A 14,029-nucleotide genomic window follows, 5' to 3' on the forward strand; every position below is an offset into this window, starting at 1 on the left:
CAAGATGAGAGGGACATGGAGTGAGTCCAGCAGAGGCTGTGGAAGGGATTGAAGGATGTCCCTACAAGGAAAGGCTTTGGGAGCTGGGGCTGTTCAGCCTCCAGAGGAGATAGAGCTGAGAGGGGACCTCATCCCTGTCTGTCCCTGTCTGCAGGGAGGGCTCACAGCAGGGACCAGACTCTGCTCCATGGTGCCCAGCAACAGGACAAGAGACAATGGGCACAAACCAACCAACCTTTGTTAAGACCAACCTATGGGATGTGGGAGAGAACTCAGTACCCACAGATGAGAAGGAGGAAGTGCTTAACACACTCTTTGCCTCAGTCTGTAGTGGGAAGATGCCTTGTCCTCAAGACAACTCTCCTCCTGGGTTGGTAGATGGTGTGAGGGAGCAATGCACAATGGTCCCCGTTATCCAGGAGGAGGCAGTCAGAACTGCTGAGCCTCTTGGATGTTCATAAATCGGTGGGGCCAGATGGGATCCACCCCAGGATGATGAGGGAGCTGGCAGATGAGCTTGCAAAGCTGCTCTCCATCATTTACCAGCAGTCCTGGCTCACTGGTGATGTTCCAGATGACTGGAAGCTGGCCAATGTGACACTCATTCACAAGGGTGGGAAGGAGGATCCTGGTAATTACAGGCCAGTTAGCCTGCCCTCAGTACCCAGTAAGGAAATGGAACATTTTATATTGAGTACCATCACACAGCACTTACAGGATGGCCAGGGTATCAGATCCAGCCAGCAGGGGTTTAGGAGGGGTAGGTCATGTTTGACCAGCCTGGTCTCTTTTCATGACCAGGTGACCTGCCTGGTGGGTGCAGGAAAGGCTGTGGATGTTGTGTATCTGGACTTCAGCAAGGCCTTTGGCACTTTGGCACACTCCTGGAGAAGCTGCAGCCCAGGGCTGGGACAGGAGCACTCTGTGCTGCGTTCAGAGCTGGCTGCATGGCCAGCCCAGACTGGTGGTGAGCAGTGCTGCATCCAGCTGGCAGCCAGGCACCAGTGGTGTTCTCAGGGCTCTGTGCTGGGGCCAGCTCTGTTCAGTATCTTTATTGATGGCACGGATGAGGGGATTGAGTCTTTCATTAGTAAATTTGCAGATGACACTAAGCTGGGAACATGTGTTGATCTGCTGGAAGGTAGGAAGGCTCTGCAGGGAGACCTGGAATGGTTGGATGGATGGGCAGAGTCCAGTGGGATGAAATTTAATAAACCTGAGTGCCAAGTCCTGCATTTTGGCCACAGTAACCCCCTGCAGTGTTATAGGCTGGGGACGGTGTGGCTGGACAGTGCCCAGGCACAAAGGGACCTGGGGGTACTGGCTGACAGCCCGCTGAACATGAGCCAGCAGCGTGCCCTGGTGGCCAGGAAGGCCAGTGGCTCCTGGCCTGGATCAGGAATGGTGTGGGCAGCAGGAAGGTCAGTCTGCCCCTGTACTGCGCACTGGTGAGGGCACACCCTGGGTGCTGTGTCCAGCTCTGGCCCCTCAGCTTGGGAAGGATGTTGAGATGCTTGAGCGCATCCAGAGGAGGCAACGAGGCTGGAGAGGGGCTGGGAACACAAACCTGAGGAACCAGAGGGAGCTGGGGGTGCTCAGCCTGGAGAAAAGGAGACTCAGGGGTGACCTCATCACTCTCTACAGATCCCTGAAAGGTGCCTGTATTCAGGTGGGAGGTGGTCTCTTTCTCCAGGCAGCAACTGACAGAATGAGAGGACACAGCCTTAAGCTGTACCAAAGGAAATACAGGTTGGATACTAGGAAAAAGTTATTTATGGAAAGAGTGATGATGAATTAAAAATGCCTGCCTGGGGAGGTGGTGGAGTCACCACCCCCAAATGTGTTTAAAAAGACTGGATGTGGCACTCAGTGCCATGGCTTAATTGAGGTGTCAGGGCATCCATCCCTAGGATGGTATGGAGTCTGACTTACTGGAGTTAATCAAGAAATGTCTGGACAAAATCTGGTGTCATGTGCTCCGGGATAACCCTGCTTGAGCAAGGTGGGACCAGCTGATCCCACCCATGGTCCCTTCCATCCTGACCATTCTGTGATTCACTGCTGAAGAACAGATATTTTCATATATTTAGCATTTTCTCATATGGTTCCTCCTACACAGCCTCAACCTCTTATAAAAATAAACTGGGGGAAAAAAAAATCTGCATTATGTCTTACCTCCTGCCTGAAAATTTTTCTCCAGGTTCTGTTCAGGTCTAAGTCACATTTATAGGCTTCCTACTAATCTTTCATAACACACATTACAGGAAAAAAGCTACTTAGTTAAGCACATTTCAATGTTTAATTTAAAGGTACATATCTTGAGACAGGACAATTAGAATTGCACACTGCATCCTCTCCCAGCAGGCTGACCACACCTTTGAATCACTTTGCACAGGTCAGCACAATGCCCAGGCAGCACTGACAGGTGTGACAGCCACTTACATGTTTTGCAGTGCAATCACTCCCATGAGCTCATGAGAGGATTTGATTTGTCCAATAGAGAGCTTTGGTATGGAGTCTTCTGTGAAAGCTTTAACTAGTTTGAGATATGCAAAGAATGGTTTCCACCTCAGCTGGTACCATCACAGGGAAGGGTTGGCTGGCCAACACCTCATCCCACACTCTGATCTCTCCTTCTCCACTCCATCAGTCCATATAACAATTAGCTTTAACAGCCTGTTGCCAACAGCCTCTGTCCCACAGTGATGCAGAATTCAAGAGGACATTAGCAACTCTCCCAGAACCCCTTTTCATCTAACATACAATAATACACTCTTATTATTCACTTCCTTGGTAGCACTAGAAGCATGAATGCCTCAAATATTGACCTGGTCTTCAGAACAGTTGTGTTTTACAAAGCTTACCATGAAAGAGATCAGAGTTGAAGCAATCTTCAGTGTTTCTCATCTGGATTACTCCTACACAGAGGCCACGGGGGGAACTAGCCCTGCTCCTACTGTACCTGTAACAATGTGCCTGTTCAGTATCAGCATTTACCTCTAGTACAGCAAAACTCTGGAAAACTAATGTCAGATTTAGGGCATGACAGGGTTACATGTGACCCAGTTCTTTGCCTTAGTCCTTTATCAGGTATCACCAAGTTTTACACTCAATGAGTGGCATCAGCAAACTACAGCTCTTACCAAATACTGCAATGACTGATGCTGTGCTAGTGACTGTCTTTGCTAAAGGAACACAGTAAAGTTCCTCCTTTCTCCTGCTCTACCTACCTGACACATTCAGTGGGTATCACAGGCTGCTGTTTAATGTGTCTGTGGTAGGAGGCCAGTGCCCATCCTGGCAGGAACACGTGGACACAAGGTACTGCCCAAGCAGCACACCAGGTGAGCTGGCAGGCATTTGCTGTTGTCATCAGGATTGAGTTGGATTAGTCTTTCTTTTCTTAACACACTGCAGCACTGCACTACTGCACATCAGATTTTCCTAGTATTGCATAATCCTCAGAAAGTGAACCAGGTTTTAAAAATTAATACCTAATTCAGCACCTGCATTTACTGTAAACTGAGGTTAGATTACACAAACTGCTCTACAAACTCTAAGGTGTTAAAATCCCTTGTATTGGGATTGTGTTATTCCACTGACTAGTGAACAGTCTACCAAGTAAGAATGAAAACTGACACCACATACTGAATTCATCATGAAAAGAACTGGTATTTGCTGGAAGGATCTTTAGTCTGAAATGTTACATGTTCTTTCCATGAGTTGAGCTCTTCATTATTAAGATCACGGTTCAGACTGTTTCTCAGATATCTGTGTGCCTGTTGACAAGGTCACAGGATGGTCTTCCCATTTTATTGTACTCCTGTAAAAAAACCCAAACAAACCAGTCAACAGAAATGCTTTCTACAAGAGCCAAGCAAAGCATGAGATCTTAATATAGCAAAACAGCAAGATGGCTGTTAGAGAAAAACGTGTAGCCTCTGGAAGTAAAGTCCAGGTAAGAAGTTTACCATTTTACAGAGTAAAACAACAGTAACAGGAATAACTGAATTACAGATTTTAGCCTTCACTAAGCAGTTCTACAAGTAAAACTGTATTAAACTGTCTAAGTGGCTTAAGTGAACAATTACAAGAAACTCATTCTAACAGCCTGGTTTTATTTTTGGCTAAGAACAAGGCAAAGGTTTTTTTCCCCTTTTCCAAGCTTTACTTCACATTTTAGTGTGAGTGTGGTCCCAATGTCTGTAGAACATTTCTGGCACCACAACACACATCAGTTCTTTCTCCAGTGTTCATACATTGATTAGGTTGTCCCTTCTTTAGGTACAGCATGGTCTAAGCATGAACATGAGAACAGGCAACTACACTTCTATTCCATGATTCCAGGAGGTAACCTGTAAAACCCTGGAGGTAGTTAACAGCTAATTTTACTTCTACATTATCAGAAGTTGATTTTACAAAGCCTTACCTATTATGAGGTGGTCTCTGGAATGGTAGGAAGGTGTGCTATTCTGTAGTAGCTGTGTTTAAGCTGCCGAGCTGTACGTCCAGACACAATCCATTTTAATTTCTGCACATTTGGTTTGGAACACTTGCTTGAGGAATATTCTCTAAGGCACTTCAACACTAGCTCCTTCCAGAAGGTCAATTCTCTGTTGCTTATCTACATAACAAGACAGAATGTCCTGTGTTAACAGCTAGCTAAATCTTTACTTTGTACATGCACTTTCAGCTTCTTCAACAAGACAGGCAGCCAAATATCTCAGGCCAAATGAAAAAAACCCAACAAAACATCACAAGAAAGCCACAAAAGAAACCAATATGCCAATGCACCTGTTCCTTCCCCACTGTGTAGACCTTTCCATGCACTTTGCTTCCACCCTCCCCTGAAACTTTATCTGCACATACCTTGGAATGTAACTGTAGAAATTCCAATGGCTCTGTCAACTCCAGCAGTTTTTGCTCTTCTATCTCTAGTGCCAAAATAGACAGTGCCAAGACAGAAGGCTGGAGAGAGAGAAGATGGTTTTAGACACTGCTTTGCTAAGTTTCAGCAGTTTAATTTTCTCTGAACTTTGAAGATCTTTACCTTGGCTTTAGAAAACATGATTCTGCAGTGACAGGCCTTAAGCTGGGTCTCAAGTCTCTCAAAATTAAGGTATTTTCTCCTGTAATAAGAACAGATAAGTGAATCTAGAGGAATGCAAGATTGATCAAGGCAACATCACTCTGGGAACTCAGAGAAGCAGCAAGAATGTTCATTATTTAAACAAAGGCCTCATTTGTCCCAGAACTTCTGGGGTTACATTCAAACAGGTGTTCAGTTTTGGCAGCCTCAATGCCAAAAATAAATCTTGTGTTACACTGGGGAAGAGTTGCATTACCAAAGCAGGCTTAACAAGGAATTTCAGTGCTTACTAGCAAAAGGAATCTTTTTAAACCAGATTTTGCAATCTTTACAATGAGGCAATACTTCACTGCAGCATAAGCAGAGATTTATTATACCATCATTACTGAGCAAGTTTGGTTTTCGGCTCAGAGAGCAATACTCCATTTATACAAATAATATTTAAAGTTACAATAATATTAAACCACAGATGCTCACATTTATGACAATTACAAGTAGGGGGAAAAGTCTGTGGAATTTTTAAAGTATAGAAAGGCCAAGCACTCAAGCAATTTCCCTGCTTATTGTTCTACATTCTACATTTTCTGGTCTTAGGCAGTTATAGCAAAATCAGCATTAGTTATTGTACCTTTCACAGCTTAAATTCTCATGAATGAATGAATGATAGAGCTGTAGAAATTGGAAGGCAGTTATAGCTTTGATTTTCCAACCCAATTTCTCCAGTATGATTTTCTCCATCCTCATCATATCAGAAACAGTGAATCTATACTGGCTGATTCGGATTAAATCAGTGGCCAAGGGCACATTCCTCTCTTCTTCTGATGCCTTCACAGCCAAGTAGAAGCAGCTGAGTCCAACACAGCCCAAGTGTTTAGGCTGTACCTAAAGAAAAGTGAATTATTTTTAGAGAAGAAGGCCTCTGATCAGTTATTACAACATGCAAGTATCAAACTGTAGGCACCAATCTATTTCATCAAAAAATTATGAGGGATGAGGGGTTGTTTTGTTTTGGAGACTGAAAACTAAATCTTTTACTCTATGTTACTATCTTTATTTAGCTGAACAAATAAACAGTTATGCACTGTAAATTGCGTCTCATTCTTCTAAAAAGCAAAGACTGCAGAGCAATTTTGATTGAGGTAGAACTGACTTGCTAATAAAGTTCTAAAATAGCCTAATAGGAAGGCTTTAGGACATAAAGTGTTCTGTGTGGTGAGTGATAGTAAAATATTGGGGGATTACAACTTTATTTTAACTATGTACACAAACATATATATGTACATGTATATATAAATGGTCTTATTTTATTCCCTGATTTTTACTGCCTAATCTGGATTCACAAGTCTTTGAAATCATCATTTTCCCATCCATTCCATCTAGCTTTCTCATTTTTGTTTGAACACACAAGCAAAACAAGCTTTTGTCCTTGTCCAAATTGTACAATGGTAATCCTGTCTTGTTCGACAATTTAAAACAACTCAGGTCAGCATGTCACATCTGCACAGGAGAGTGCAGTGCTAACTGATGTCTGACCAGATTTTAAGTGTTCAACAGGATCTTCATATACACAGGGTAAATTGATAGGTTGAAAAGGCAGTTAAATAAGAAGTAATTTAACTTTTTCTGTATCAATGCAGCAGCACAAGCAGTCTGTGTTGGTCTAAGTCATTAACATGTCCTGTTTCCCAGCCCATGGACATCCTTCAGTTATTTCTTTTCCAGAGGAAACCTTTCTTAACAATACCAAAATCTGAACGGAGAACACAATTTTTTAGCTCTGCGCAATCATAAATCTCTGGAAGGAGCTTAAGCTTAACCTTTATCTAAACCCAAGACATTCCAGTTTCGAATAGGAACTAAGCTGAGAGCTTACCCTTTAAAAAGCCTTACCTTCATTTTTGACAAGAATCTATCCAAGAAATTCACGGCTAGAGAGAACGTCTCGGTGTGGAAGCCAAAGAACTGAGTCAAGCTGAGGAGATCCTTCACCTCGAAGTCTCGCAGCCGTGCTGTCATTCGCAGCCCATTGTCGTGGGCAGCCTCGAGCAGCCGGAGCCCGGCGGCGCGGGGCTGGGCCCGCAGCTCCTGCTCCAGCATCGCGGGCAGCTCCAGCACCGGGTCCCGAGCGCTCGCCGGGGTATCGATCATCTGCCGAGAGAAACAGCGCGGCCGGTCAAACAGCTGGAACGCGGCAAACTCACCAAACCCGCACAAACTCTGCGGCGAGGCGCGGCAGGCCGGGCACACGCTCGGAGCGCGCCGGGGCACCCGCGGCCCCGCAGCCCGGGGCTGTGAGGGGCACGGCGGGGCCGCGCCGGCCGCGCCTCCCGGGACATGCCCGGGCCTGCCCTCGCTGCCGCGGGGCTCTGCCGGCGGACGGGCGACCTGCGCGCTCCGCCGGGGGACGGAGGAACAGAGGGACAGAAACACAGAGGGACAGAGGGACGGAGGGACAACGCCCCCCCCACGGAAGGGACGGGAGAGGACGGGACAGACACGGCACGGAGACGCCAAACGCGCAGCCGGCGGGACGGGAGCCGGCCGCGCGCCCTTACCTTGTCCGTGCGGCCCCGCTCCCTGCCCGGGAGGGGAAGGGCCGGACGGGCTGGAGTGTCCGGAGGGGGAGCAGGGCCGGACGGGCTGGAGTGTCCGGAGGGGGAGCAGGGCCGGGCGGTTGGGGCCGGCGGTCGGGCCGGGCTCTGTCCGGCCCCGCGGCACCGGCGCGCAGCCCCAGCCCGCGAGCCGCGCCCCGCCCGCGCAGTGGCGCCCTCTGGCGGCCCCGCCGCGCCAGGCCCCGCCCCCGCCAGCTGGCCCCGCCCCTTCCCGCGCCTGAAGGGGGAGCGTGCCCGCGCTCCTTTCACCCCTAGGCGGGGAGGGACCGGGAGGGAGCCGCCCGGTGTGTCCCGGCCGCTGAGGGATCGGCCTGGCCTTGGCCATTGAGGGACTGGCCCGGTGTGGCTCGGCCATCGAGGGACCGGCCCGGCCATAGAGGGACCGACCCGGCCCGGCCCGGCCCAGCCCGGCCCGACCGCTCTGATAGTCCCGCTCGTTGGGGCGCTTGGAGCTCCCCGAGCGTGCGGTATTAACTTAGAGTTAAAACGCTTAGGTTTTAACTTTTGTATTTTTCAGGTTCTGTGCTGCTTTAGTATGTAGTTCTGAGCTTCATTTTAAGTGTTGGTAAGATTTCTTCACAGAGTAGGGAGACAAAACAGTTCCTTCTCTAGCTTGGGACTAAGGACAGCCACCCAGATTTCAGGCCCAAGAGCATGGACAACAACGTGGCCAAACAACAAAGAAAAAAACAAGAAGGATGGGACTTCATAACCTAAAGCTGTAATGGCACAATTAATTCCAATATGCAAATGGACCAGAACTTATAAAAGTGAGAGATCTTGTGACCAGTCATCCATATTTTTGTGGCCACTTTGGTTCATCTTGAGTGTAGTCCTGGCTGGGCTCTTGTGCTGCTCGAGGTGGATCCACTGAGGCCTTTTAATAAATACCCGCTTTACTCTTTAAGTCTGTCTAGCCTCTGTTCTAGGCCAGCCTTGGTAAGGCATCAGTACAAATGGCTCTTAAAGCATAAATGGCTTCTCAGCCCTGGGGTGGCTCCTGGCTGGGTTTCCAGGCCAGGGCAAATGCTGTGCCCCAGGGCTGAAGGCTGGTGAGGTTCAGTGCTTTACTGCTCCCACCTCCTGCATGACTGAAACTTCTCCAGTACAAGGCATTAAAGGGTTCATGTCTTTAACACTTTCCAGCCCCTCTGACAATATATGCATCAAAAGTGATATTCATACTACTTTCTCCTATTGTACTTACTGCGGATTTATTGTGGGTTTGTTTAATTCTTCCTGTCACCTGTGGAAATTAATTAAAATTTGTTTTATTGGAAGAACCTTTCTACTTCAGAATAACTTCCAGCAGGCAGGACTGGAAGGAAATATAGTTAGAGATGCAGAAGTTTTTAAGAAAAATGTGTTTTTCATAGCAAAAGCTTGGATTTCTGGAAGGCTCAGTGGAAGTCAGAATGAGGGAGTCCTTGGGTGTGAAGGTGAAATGACCAAATACCATACCTGTGCCTCTTTCCCCTCCAAAACACTTGAAGTAGAAACTTAAGATTTCTTCTACTTGCTGTCCATTTCACTTCCTTCCTCTGACCTTTGCAAACCACTGAGATGCACTTAGAGAATGCATTGAAAAGGCACTGGTTTGACCTTCATTATAATGCCCTTGATTTGCATGTCTATTGGACAAGAAAAAGTAATTTGTTAAAAAAATGAGAATTGAAGCATCAATCCCAGGTCTCATGCCACAGCCCATCTGAGAGAAAATGAATTGTCTTTTGGTGCTATGAAGTCTAAACTGTAAATCAATCTGTTGCTATTGGATGACATTCCCATATAATTGCCCATGAAAGCAAACTCAAGTACTTCAAGTATTCACAGATGCAGCACATCAGAAATAAAGATTATAGCAAATCAGATGTCATGAATATGGATATTTATGTTGCCAGTAAATAGTCTGAGTTATCTAAATTAAAATTCAAAATTATATATTGCAAAGGAAGTGTTCTTCTTTTTTTTTTTTTTTAAGAGTTGGAAAACATTTGCAGTATTCTTCCTGTCATTACTATGCACATAATAATCATGTGAAGCAAATGATACTTCTTTTCATGCTGCTTGTTTTAAATAGCTTTTATTTTTTATTTCTCAAACTGCTCTTAAAAATAGACTAAGGGAGTGCTGTAAAAAGCAGAGGGCCATGGATCTGGTTTGAAGCCACTGACAGCAGGCAAACTCATCAACACTGCTTTTTGTTCTTTCAGAAGGATTCTGGACTGAGGTGACAGCAAGGAAAAGCAGTTCATGTTGATTAAATATAACATATAAGTTATGATTCTAAAATTTGGGATTAGGCATTTGGCAAACAGAAGCCCAAAACACCTTTGTGGGGCTACTGTGGGCACTTGGGCAGCAGCTTGAGAAGTGTCTTGCTGTGAGCTGCCAGACTTCTCACTGGAGTGGCTGCAGTGAGTGCTCATAGTCCATCTGCTCTGCAGGCTGCTTCAAGAGAGGGCAGAGATGAGATGGAGGATTCAGACTGGATAGCAAAGATGCTACCTCTTCTCTCCTAGATGTCTGTTCCGCCTCTTCAGTGGGTGTCATGCCTGAGACAAGGACACACACATTTCTTGTGGATTGGTCTGGTAGCTGAGGGCACTCCCCCATTGCTCCCAGTGCCTGTGCCAAGCTGAGGAGCGCTGGCAGTGCTGCAGGGCTGGGTGGGGAGCCTGCCACAGAAGCAGAGTGGATAGTTGCAGGAGTGGTATCTTCACCTCTTGTCTGCTTAACCCATGTCAGATGTATTTCAGAAATTTATTTGTTTAATCTTCACTGCCACAGTCAGCACCTGCAGGGTGTAAATATGTGCACTGGCTCACCTGAGATTTCCACCTGTTATAGATGAGTAATGACATGGTTGGTTCTCACAGTTAGGGGGTGAACATTATATGCATGCTAAGAGAAGTTTTGTAAATGTAATGTTACTGTAATATGTCCTCACCCTTGCATTAGCACAGGATGGCCTTGGTGGTTGGGGCATTAGGGGAGGGTTGGCTCTCTACTGCAGTAACACCTGACCCCAAATCAAGGTGTAAGAAAGTGATCTCCACCACTGGACAGCAAGGAAGGAGTTGACTGACAAGACTTTAGGAGGGGCTAGTGGTATAAAAGGCAGAGCATCTGTTTCAAAGACAAGCACGTGGCTGAGAGTCACAGGGGCTCTCAGTGCTGTATTTTTTCCGTATTTGATCCTTCTGTTGTATTTTTTGTTAAGATTTAATAAACCTTTGAAATTTTAAAAGTGACCAGTCATTTCTCACACACCCATGCTCTCACACACCCATACACCCAAGGATCCAGGAGCCTCAGTAAGTTCAGGGTCCAGGAAGGACTGTGGCTGGCCTGCTCTCCTGCTTGGCCAGACACGCTCCCGTGTTGACATGGTGTTTCTGTTGACACCATTCCGGAAAATCCTTTGCTGTTTCACACTCCTTTCCCCCAGCCCTTGCTAAGAGCATCAGCAAGCATTATGAATATGACTGGAGTGTAGTTAGCTGCCCTACAAGAAGAGGGTGTGGATGAGGTATGAAATCATGGATCTGCAGTGTAAACTTAAAAACTAGCAGCAGTCCTGTGCTCTTCATGGTTACATATTTTCCCCTGATAATTTTCAGCCAGGTATTTTCTCCCACTTTGAGAAGATTCAGGAGTGCTTTTTTAGGAAGTGTCATGTCAGCTGGATTTGGAACAAAGAGTAATTTGTTGAACAGACAGGGAAAGCTGAGACTGGGCACTTGTGGTGATTAAGAGGCCTGCAAAAGTGTGTTTTTGTTAATCACCCTGGGAGGAGCAGCCTGGGGAAAGTGTCAGTTCCCTTCAGAGAGAACTGTTAGAAATACTTGAGTCATTACAAGACAGTACAAAGTCATGCTTCATGTTTCAATATTTTAATTTTTTTTGCTTATGGACTGAATGTTTCCAATGGTTGTGTGGGTGCTGCACAGTTGCTTTAGGCTTACTGATAGTGGGCTCATTGTTCCTGACTACTCTGGAATAACAGTTGGTGAGCCCTCTAAGCTGAGACTTGGCAAGATGGAAATACATGGTTTGTCTTTTTTTTGTTAAGAAAAAAAAATAGGAAGTCAATCACTTGCACTTGGAAGATGTTATTTCTTTTTTAGAAAGTCAACTTTTCAATAAATCCCAAAAGAATGCACTAATTGAGGGCTCAGGAGATCTCAGTGGTTGAAAACAATTTGCTAAAAGCAGTACTGGGAGTCTTTGGCACTGTGCTTGGCTAAAGAGCCCAAAGAGATGGCATGAGCAAGTAATTTTTGTTTGATGGATCACATAGGAGTTGGAGATAAGCAAAAATACACAGAAAAGATTGCTGGGGAAAAAAAAAAGTAACTTGGATACATTATTCCTGCCACAATCTCCAGAAGCAGGGTGATACCTGATCATGGGAGTTTGCCTCGGCTGGGTTTGTATCTTTTTAAAAAATAAATATTTTGTCCTGTTATCTGTGTTTTATTTTCAAGAAAAGAGGTTCTGCTAATTCCTAATGTGATTTACCAAATGACTTAAGTAGTTCATGTAGTAATTTAAACAACCAGGAGTTAAATATCTTTTTCTAAACCATAGGTTTTCAGTACAGCAGTCTCCACTCAGTCAGGATCCATGTTGTTGTGCCAACCCTGTGGTTAGAGCTCATCTCAGAATATGGAGTATCAGGATATTTCAGTTCATGTGCAGAACTACATCCTTCTTTTCAAAAGCTGTTTCAGAAGAAAAATGGACTGGTGTTCAGGAAGGCAGAGCTGTGATTAAAGGACAGGCTGCTTCCCTGATGGCCCCTTTTGGTTTTAGTGCAGATCTTCAGATAACCTAATGAAGTGAATTTTGTTCTTGCAAGGAGAAACCATAGCAACCTGCCACTTTAGAATGCAGGGTATATAATCTATCTGTCCTTCAGATAGTATTTTGCAGTCCAGAAATAGTCATAGTCTCCTAATGTGTGAATGTAAAATGTCAGACAAATGTAGCTGGAGTGACAGTGTTGTCTCTGAGGGGAACATGAGCCCTGTTGTGCTGCTTGTCTGGTGCTGCACATTTGAAAAGCAGATCCCAGAGGAGGATGAAGAAAGTCTATTTTTTAGTTTTTAATATATGGGTGAGAGAGGTGCTGTGAAATTTGGTAATTGAAAGAGATGCTGCAGTCCCCTCAGTGCTGCTCTCACCTTGCCTCTGACCTGTACGTGCCTCTACTATTTTTATAGTTTTCTTAAACTATGGCATATAGAATTCCAAGTTTTTAGTCAGTGGTCTCTGATACCACTTTGTGGAGGCTCAAACAGTGTTGTAACTACTCAGTAATCCTGTAGTGAGACCAAATGCCCTGCAACCTGCTCACAGCTGGCCAAAGCTGTTTGCTGAAAACATGGAACACATTCCTTCTTGCTTAAATAAAGAAATGCTTGTGAGCAGCCTCACTGACTTCTGCTTGTGTCACCCTCCCACTGCAAGATCTGAAACAGCTGAGAGAAGTAATTTCTGCAGAAACCAGCACTGATTACTGAACAGTTAAAATTTAGCTTGTGAGCCTCAGAACTTGCTGCCAGTTTTAGGGACTGGGTTTCCAGTCTGAGAAGGGATGACTTAGCTTTTTTTTTTGTGGAAAGGGCCAAATGAGTAGTGCATTGAAGGCATAAATAGGCAAATATTTAATGATACTGCTAGGGATTGATTTAGACTAAACAGCTAACTAATTATTTTCCTTAAAAATATCATCCTGACCTCAGCTTCTGGAGGGAGTGTTTAAAAATCAACTTAAATGGCACAGAATGCTCTTTATGAATGCATGTCTTGTGGAATAGAGGCATTTCAAATAGTTTTTTGCTATTAATTAAAGGTTAACAGCCAAAATTATTGTTTAAAATGCTATTTCAATAGGGCTGTGATTTACTTAAGAGGAGAGCAAAATAATGTTGGTTTGTTAGTTGGGTTTTTTCTGTTTCTGTGTCATACTGGGTCAAGGCTGTGTGAGTCCTTCTGCTCCTTTAAACTGATCTGGTTCCTTATTGTTTTTGACACATTGATTGGTTTAAATTATGGTTAATAAATTTTTTCTTGTCATGACTCCATTTCCTTGCCTTTTTTGGAAATCAGATCTGTTCAATAGCAGTTCTTGTCCTTCTGCCCCCTTTAGGTTGGTTTTTCATCCACCCTTGAGTAGTTATTCCTTTATGAATAACAGTGGAGAATGTTTAAGCTATTCCCATTGTCACTATTTTTGTTGTTACCTCTTTCTATTTGATCTCAATCCCAGTTGTTTTCAGCTTTTGATTTGTTTGCACTGCATATTTGGTGTTTGCATTTG

General features: G+C 45.0%; 1 protein-coding gene across 1 annotated transcript; it reads right to left on the reverse strand.

Annotated features, from left to right (window-relative positions):
• Nucleotides 1–2,276: 2,276 nt before the first annotated feature.
• Nucleotides 2,277–7,824, reverse strand: CCNG1 (cyclin G1). Its single transcript, XM_059483676.1, has 7 exons — nt 7,645–7,824; nt 6,980–7,237; nt 5,718–5,971; nt 5,051–5,129; nt 4,870–4,968; nt 4,430–4,624; nt 2,277–3,823 (listed from the first exon to the last, which is right to left on the reverse strand). Exons 2-6 carry the CDS (start codon nt 7,235–7,237, stop codon nt 4,433–4,435), a joined length of 882 nt encoding a protein of 293 aa, XP_059339659.1. The 5' UTR covers nt 7,645–7,824; the 3' UTR covers nt 2,277–3,823; nt 4,430–4,432.
• Nucleotides 7,825–14,029: the final 6,205 nt, after the last annotated feature.

This window comes from Ammospiza nelsoni, chromosome 16, assembly GCF_027579445.1.
Source record: "Ammospiza nelsoni isolate bAmmNel1 chromosome 16, bAmmNel1.pri, whole genome shotgun sequence".
In the NCBI taxonomy this organism is placed as follows: domain Eukaryota; kingdom Metazoa; phylum Chordata; class Aves; order Passeriformes; family Passerellidae; genus Ammospiza; species Ammospiza nelsoni.

Excerpts from the sequence above, each read along its gene's own strand:
- CCNG1 (XM_059483676.1), bottom strand. The coding sequence starts at position 7,237 with ATGATCGATACCCCGGCGAGCGCTCGGGACCCGGTGCTGGAGCTGCCC. Across the intron at positions 5,972-6,979 it reads GATTCTTGTCAAAAATGAAG|GTACAGCCTAAACACTTGGG; the intron begins GTAAGGCTTTTT and ends ACTTTTCTTTAG. Across the intron at positions 4,969-5,050 it reads TCATGTTTTCTAAAGCCAAG|CCTTCTGTCTTGGCACTGTC; the intron begins GTAAAGATCTTC and ends CTCTCTCTCCAG.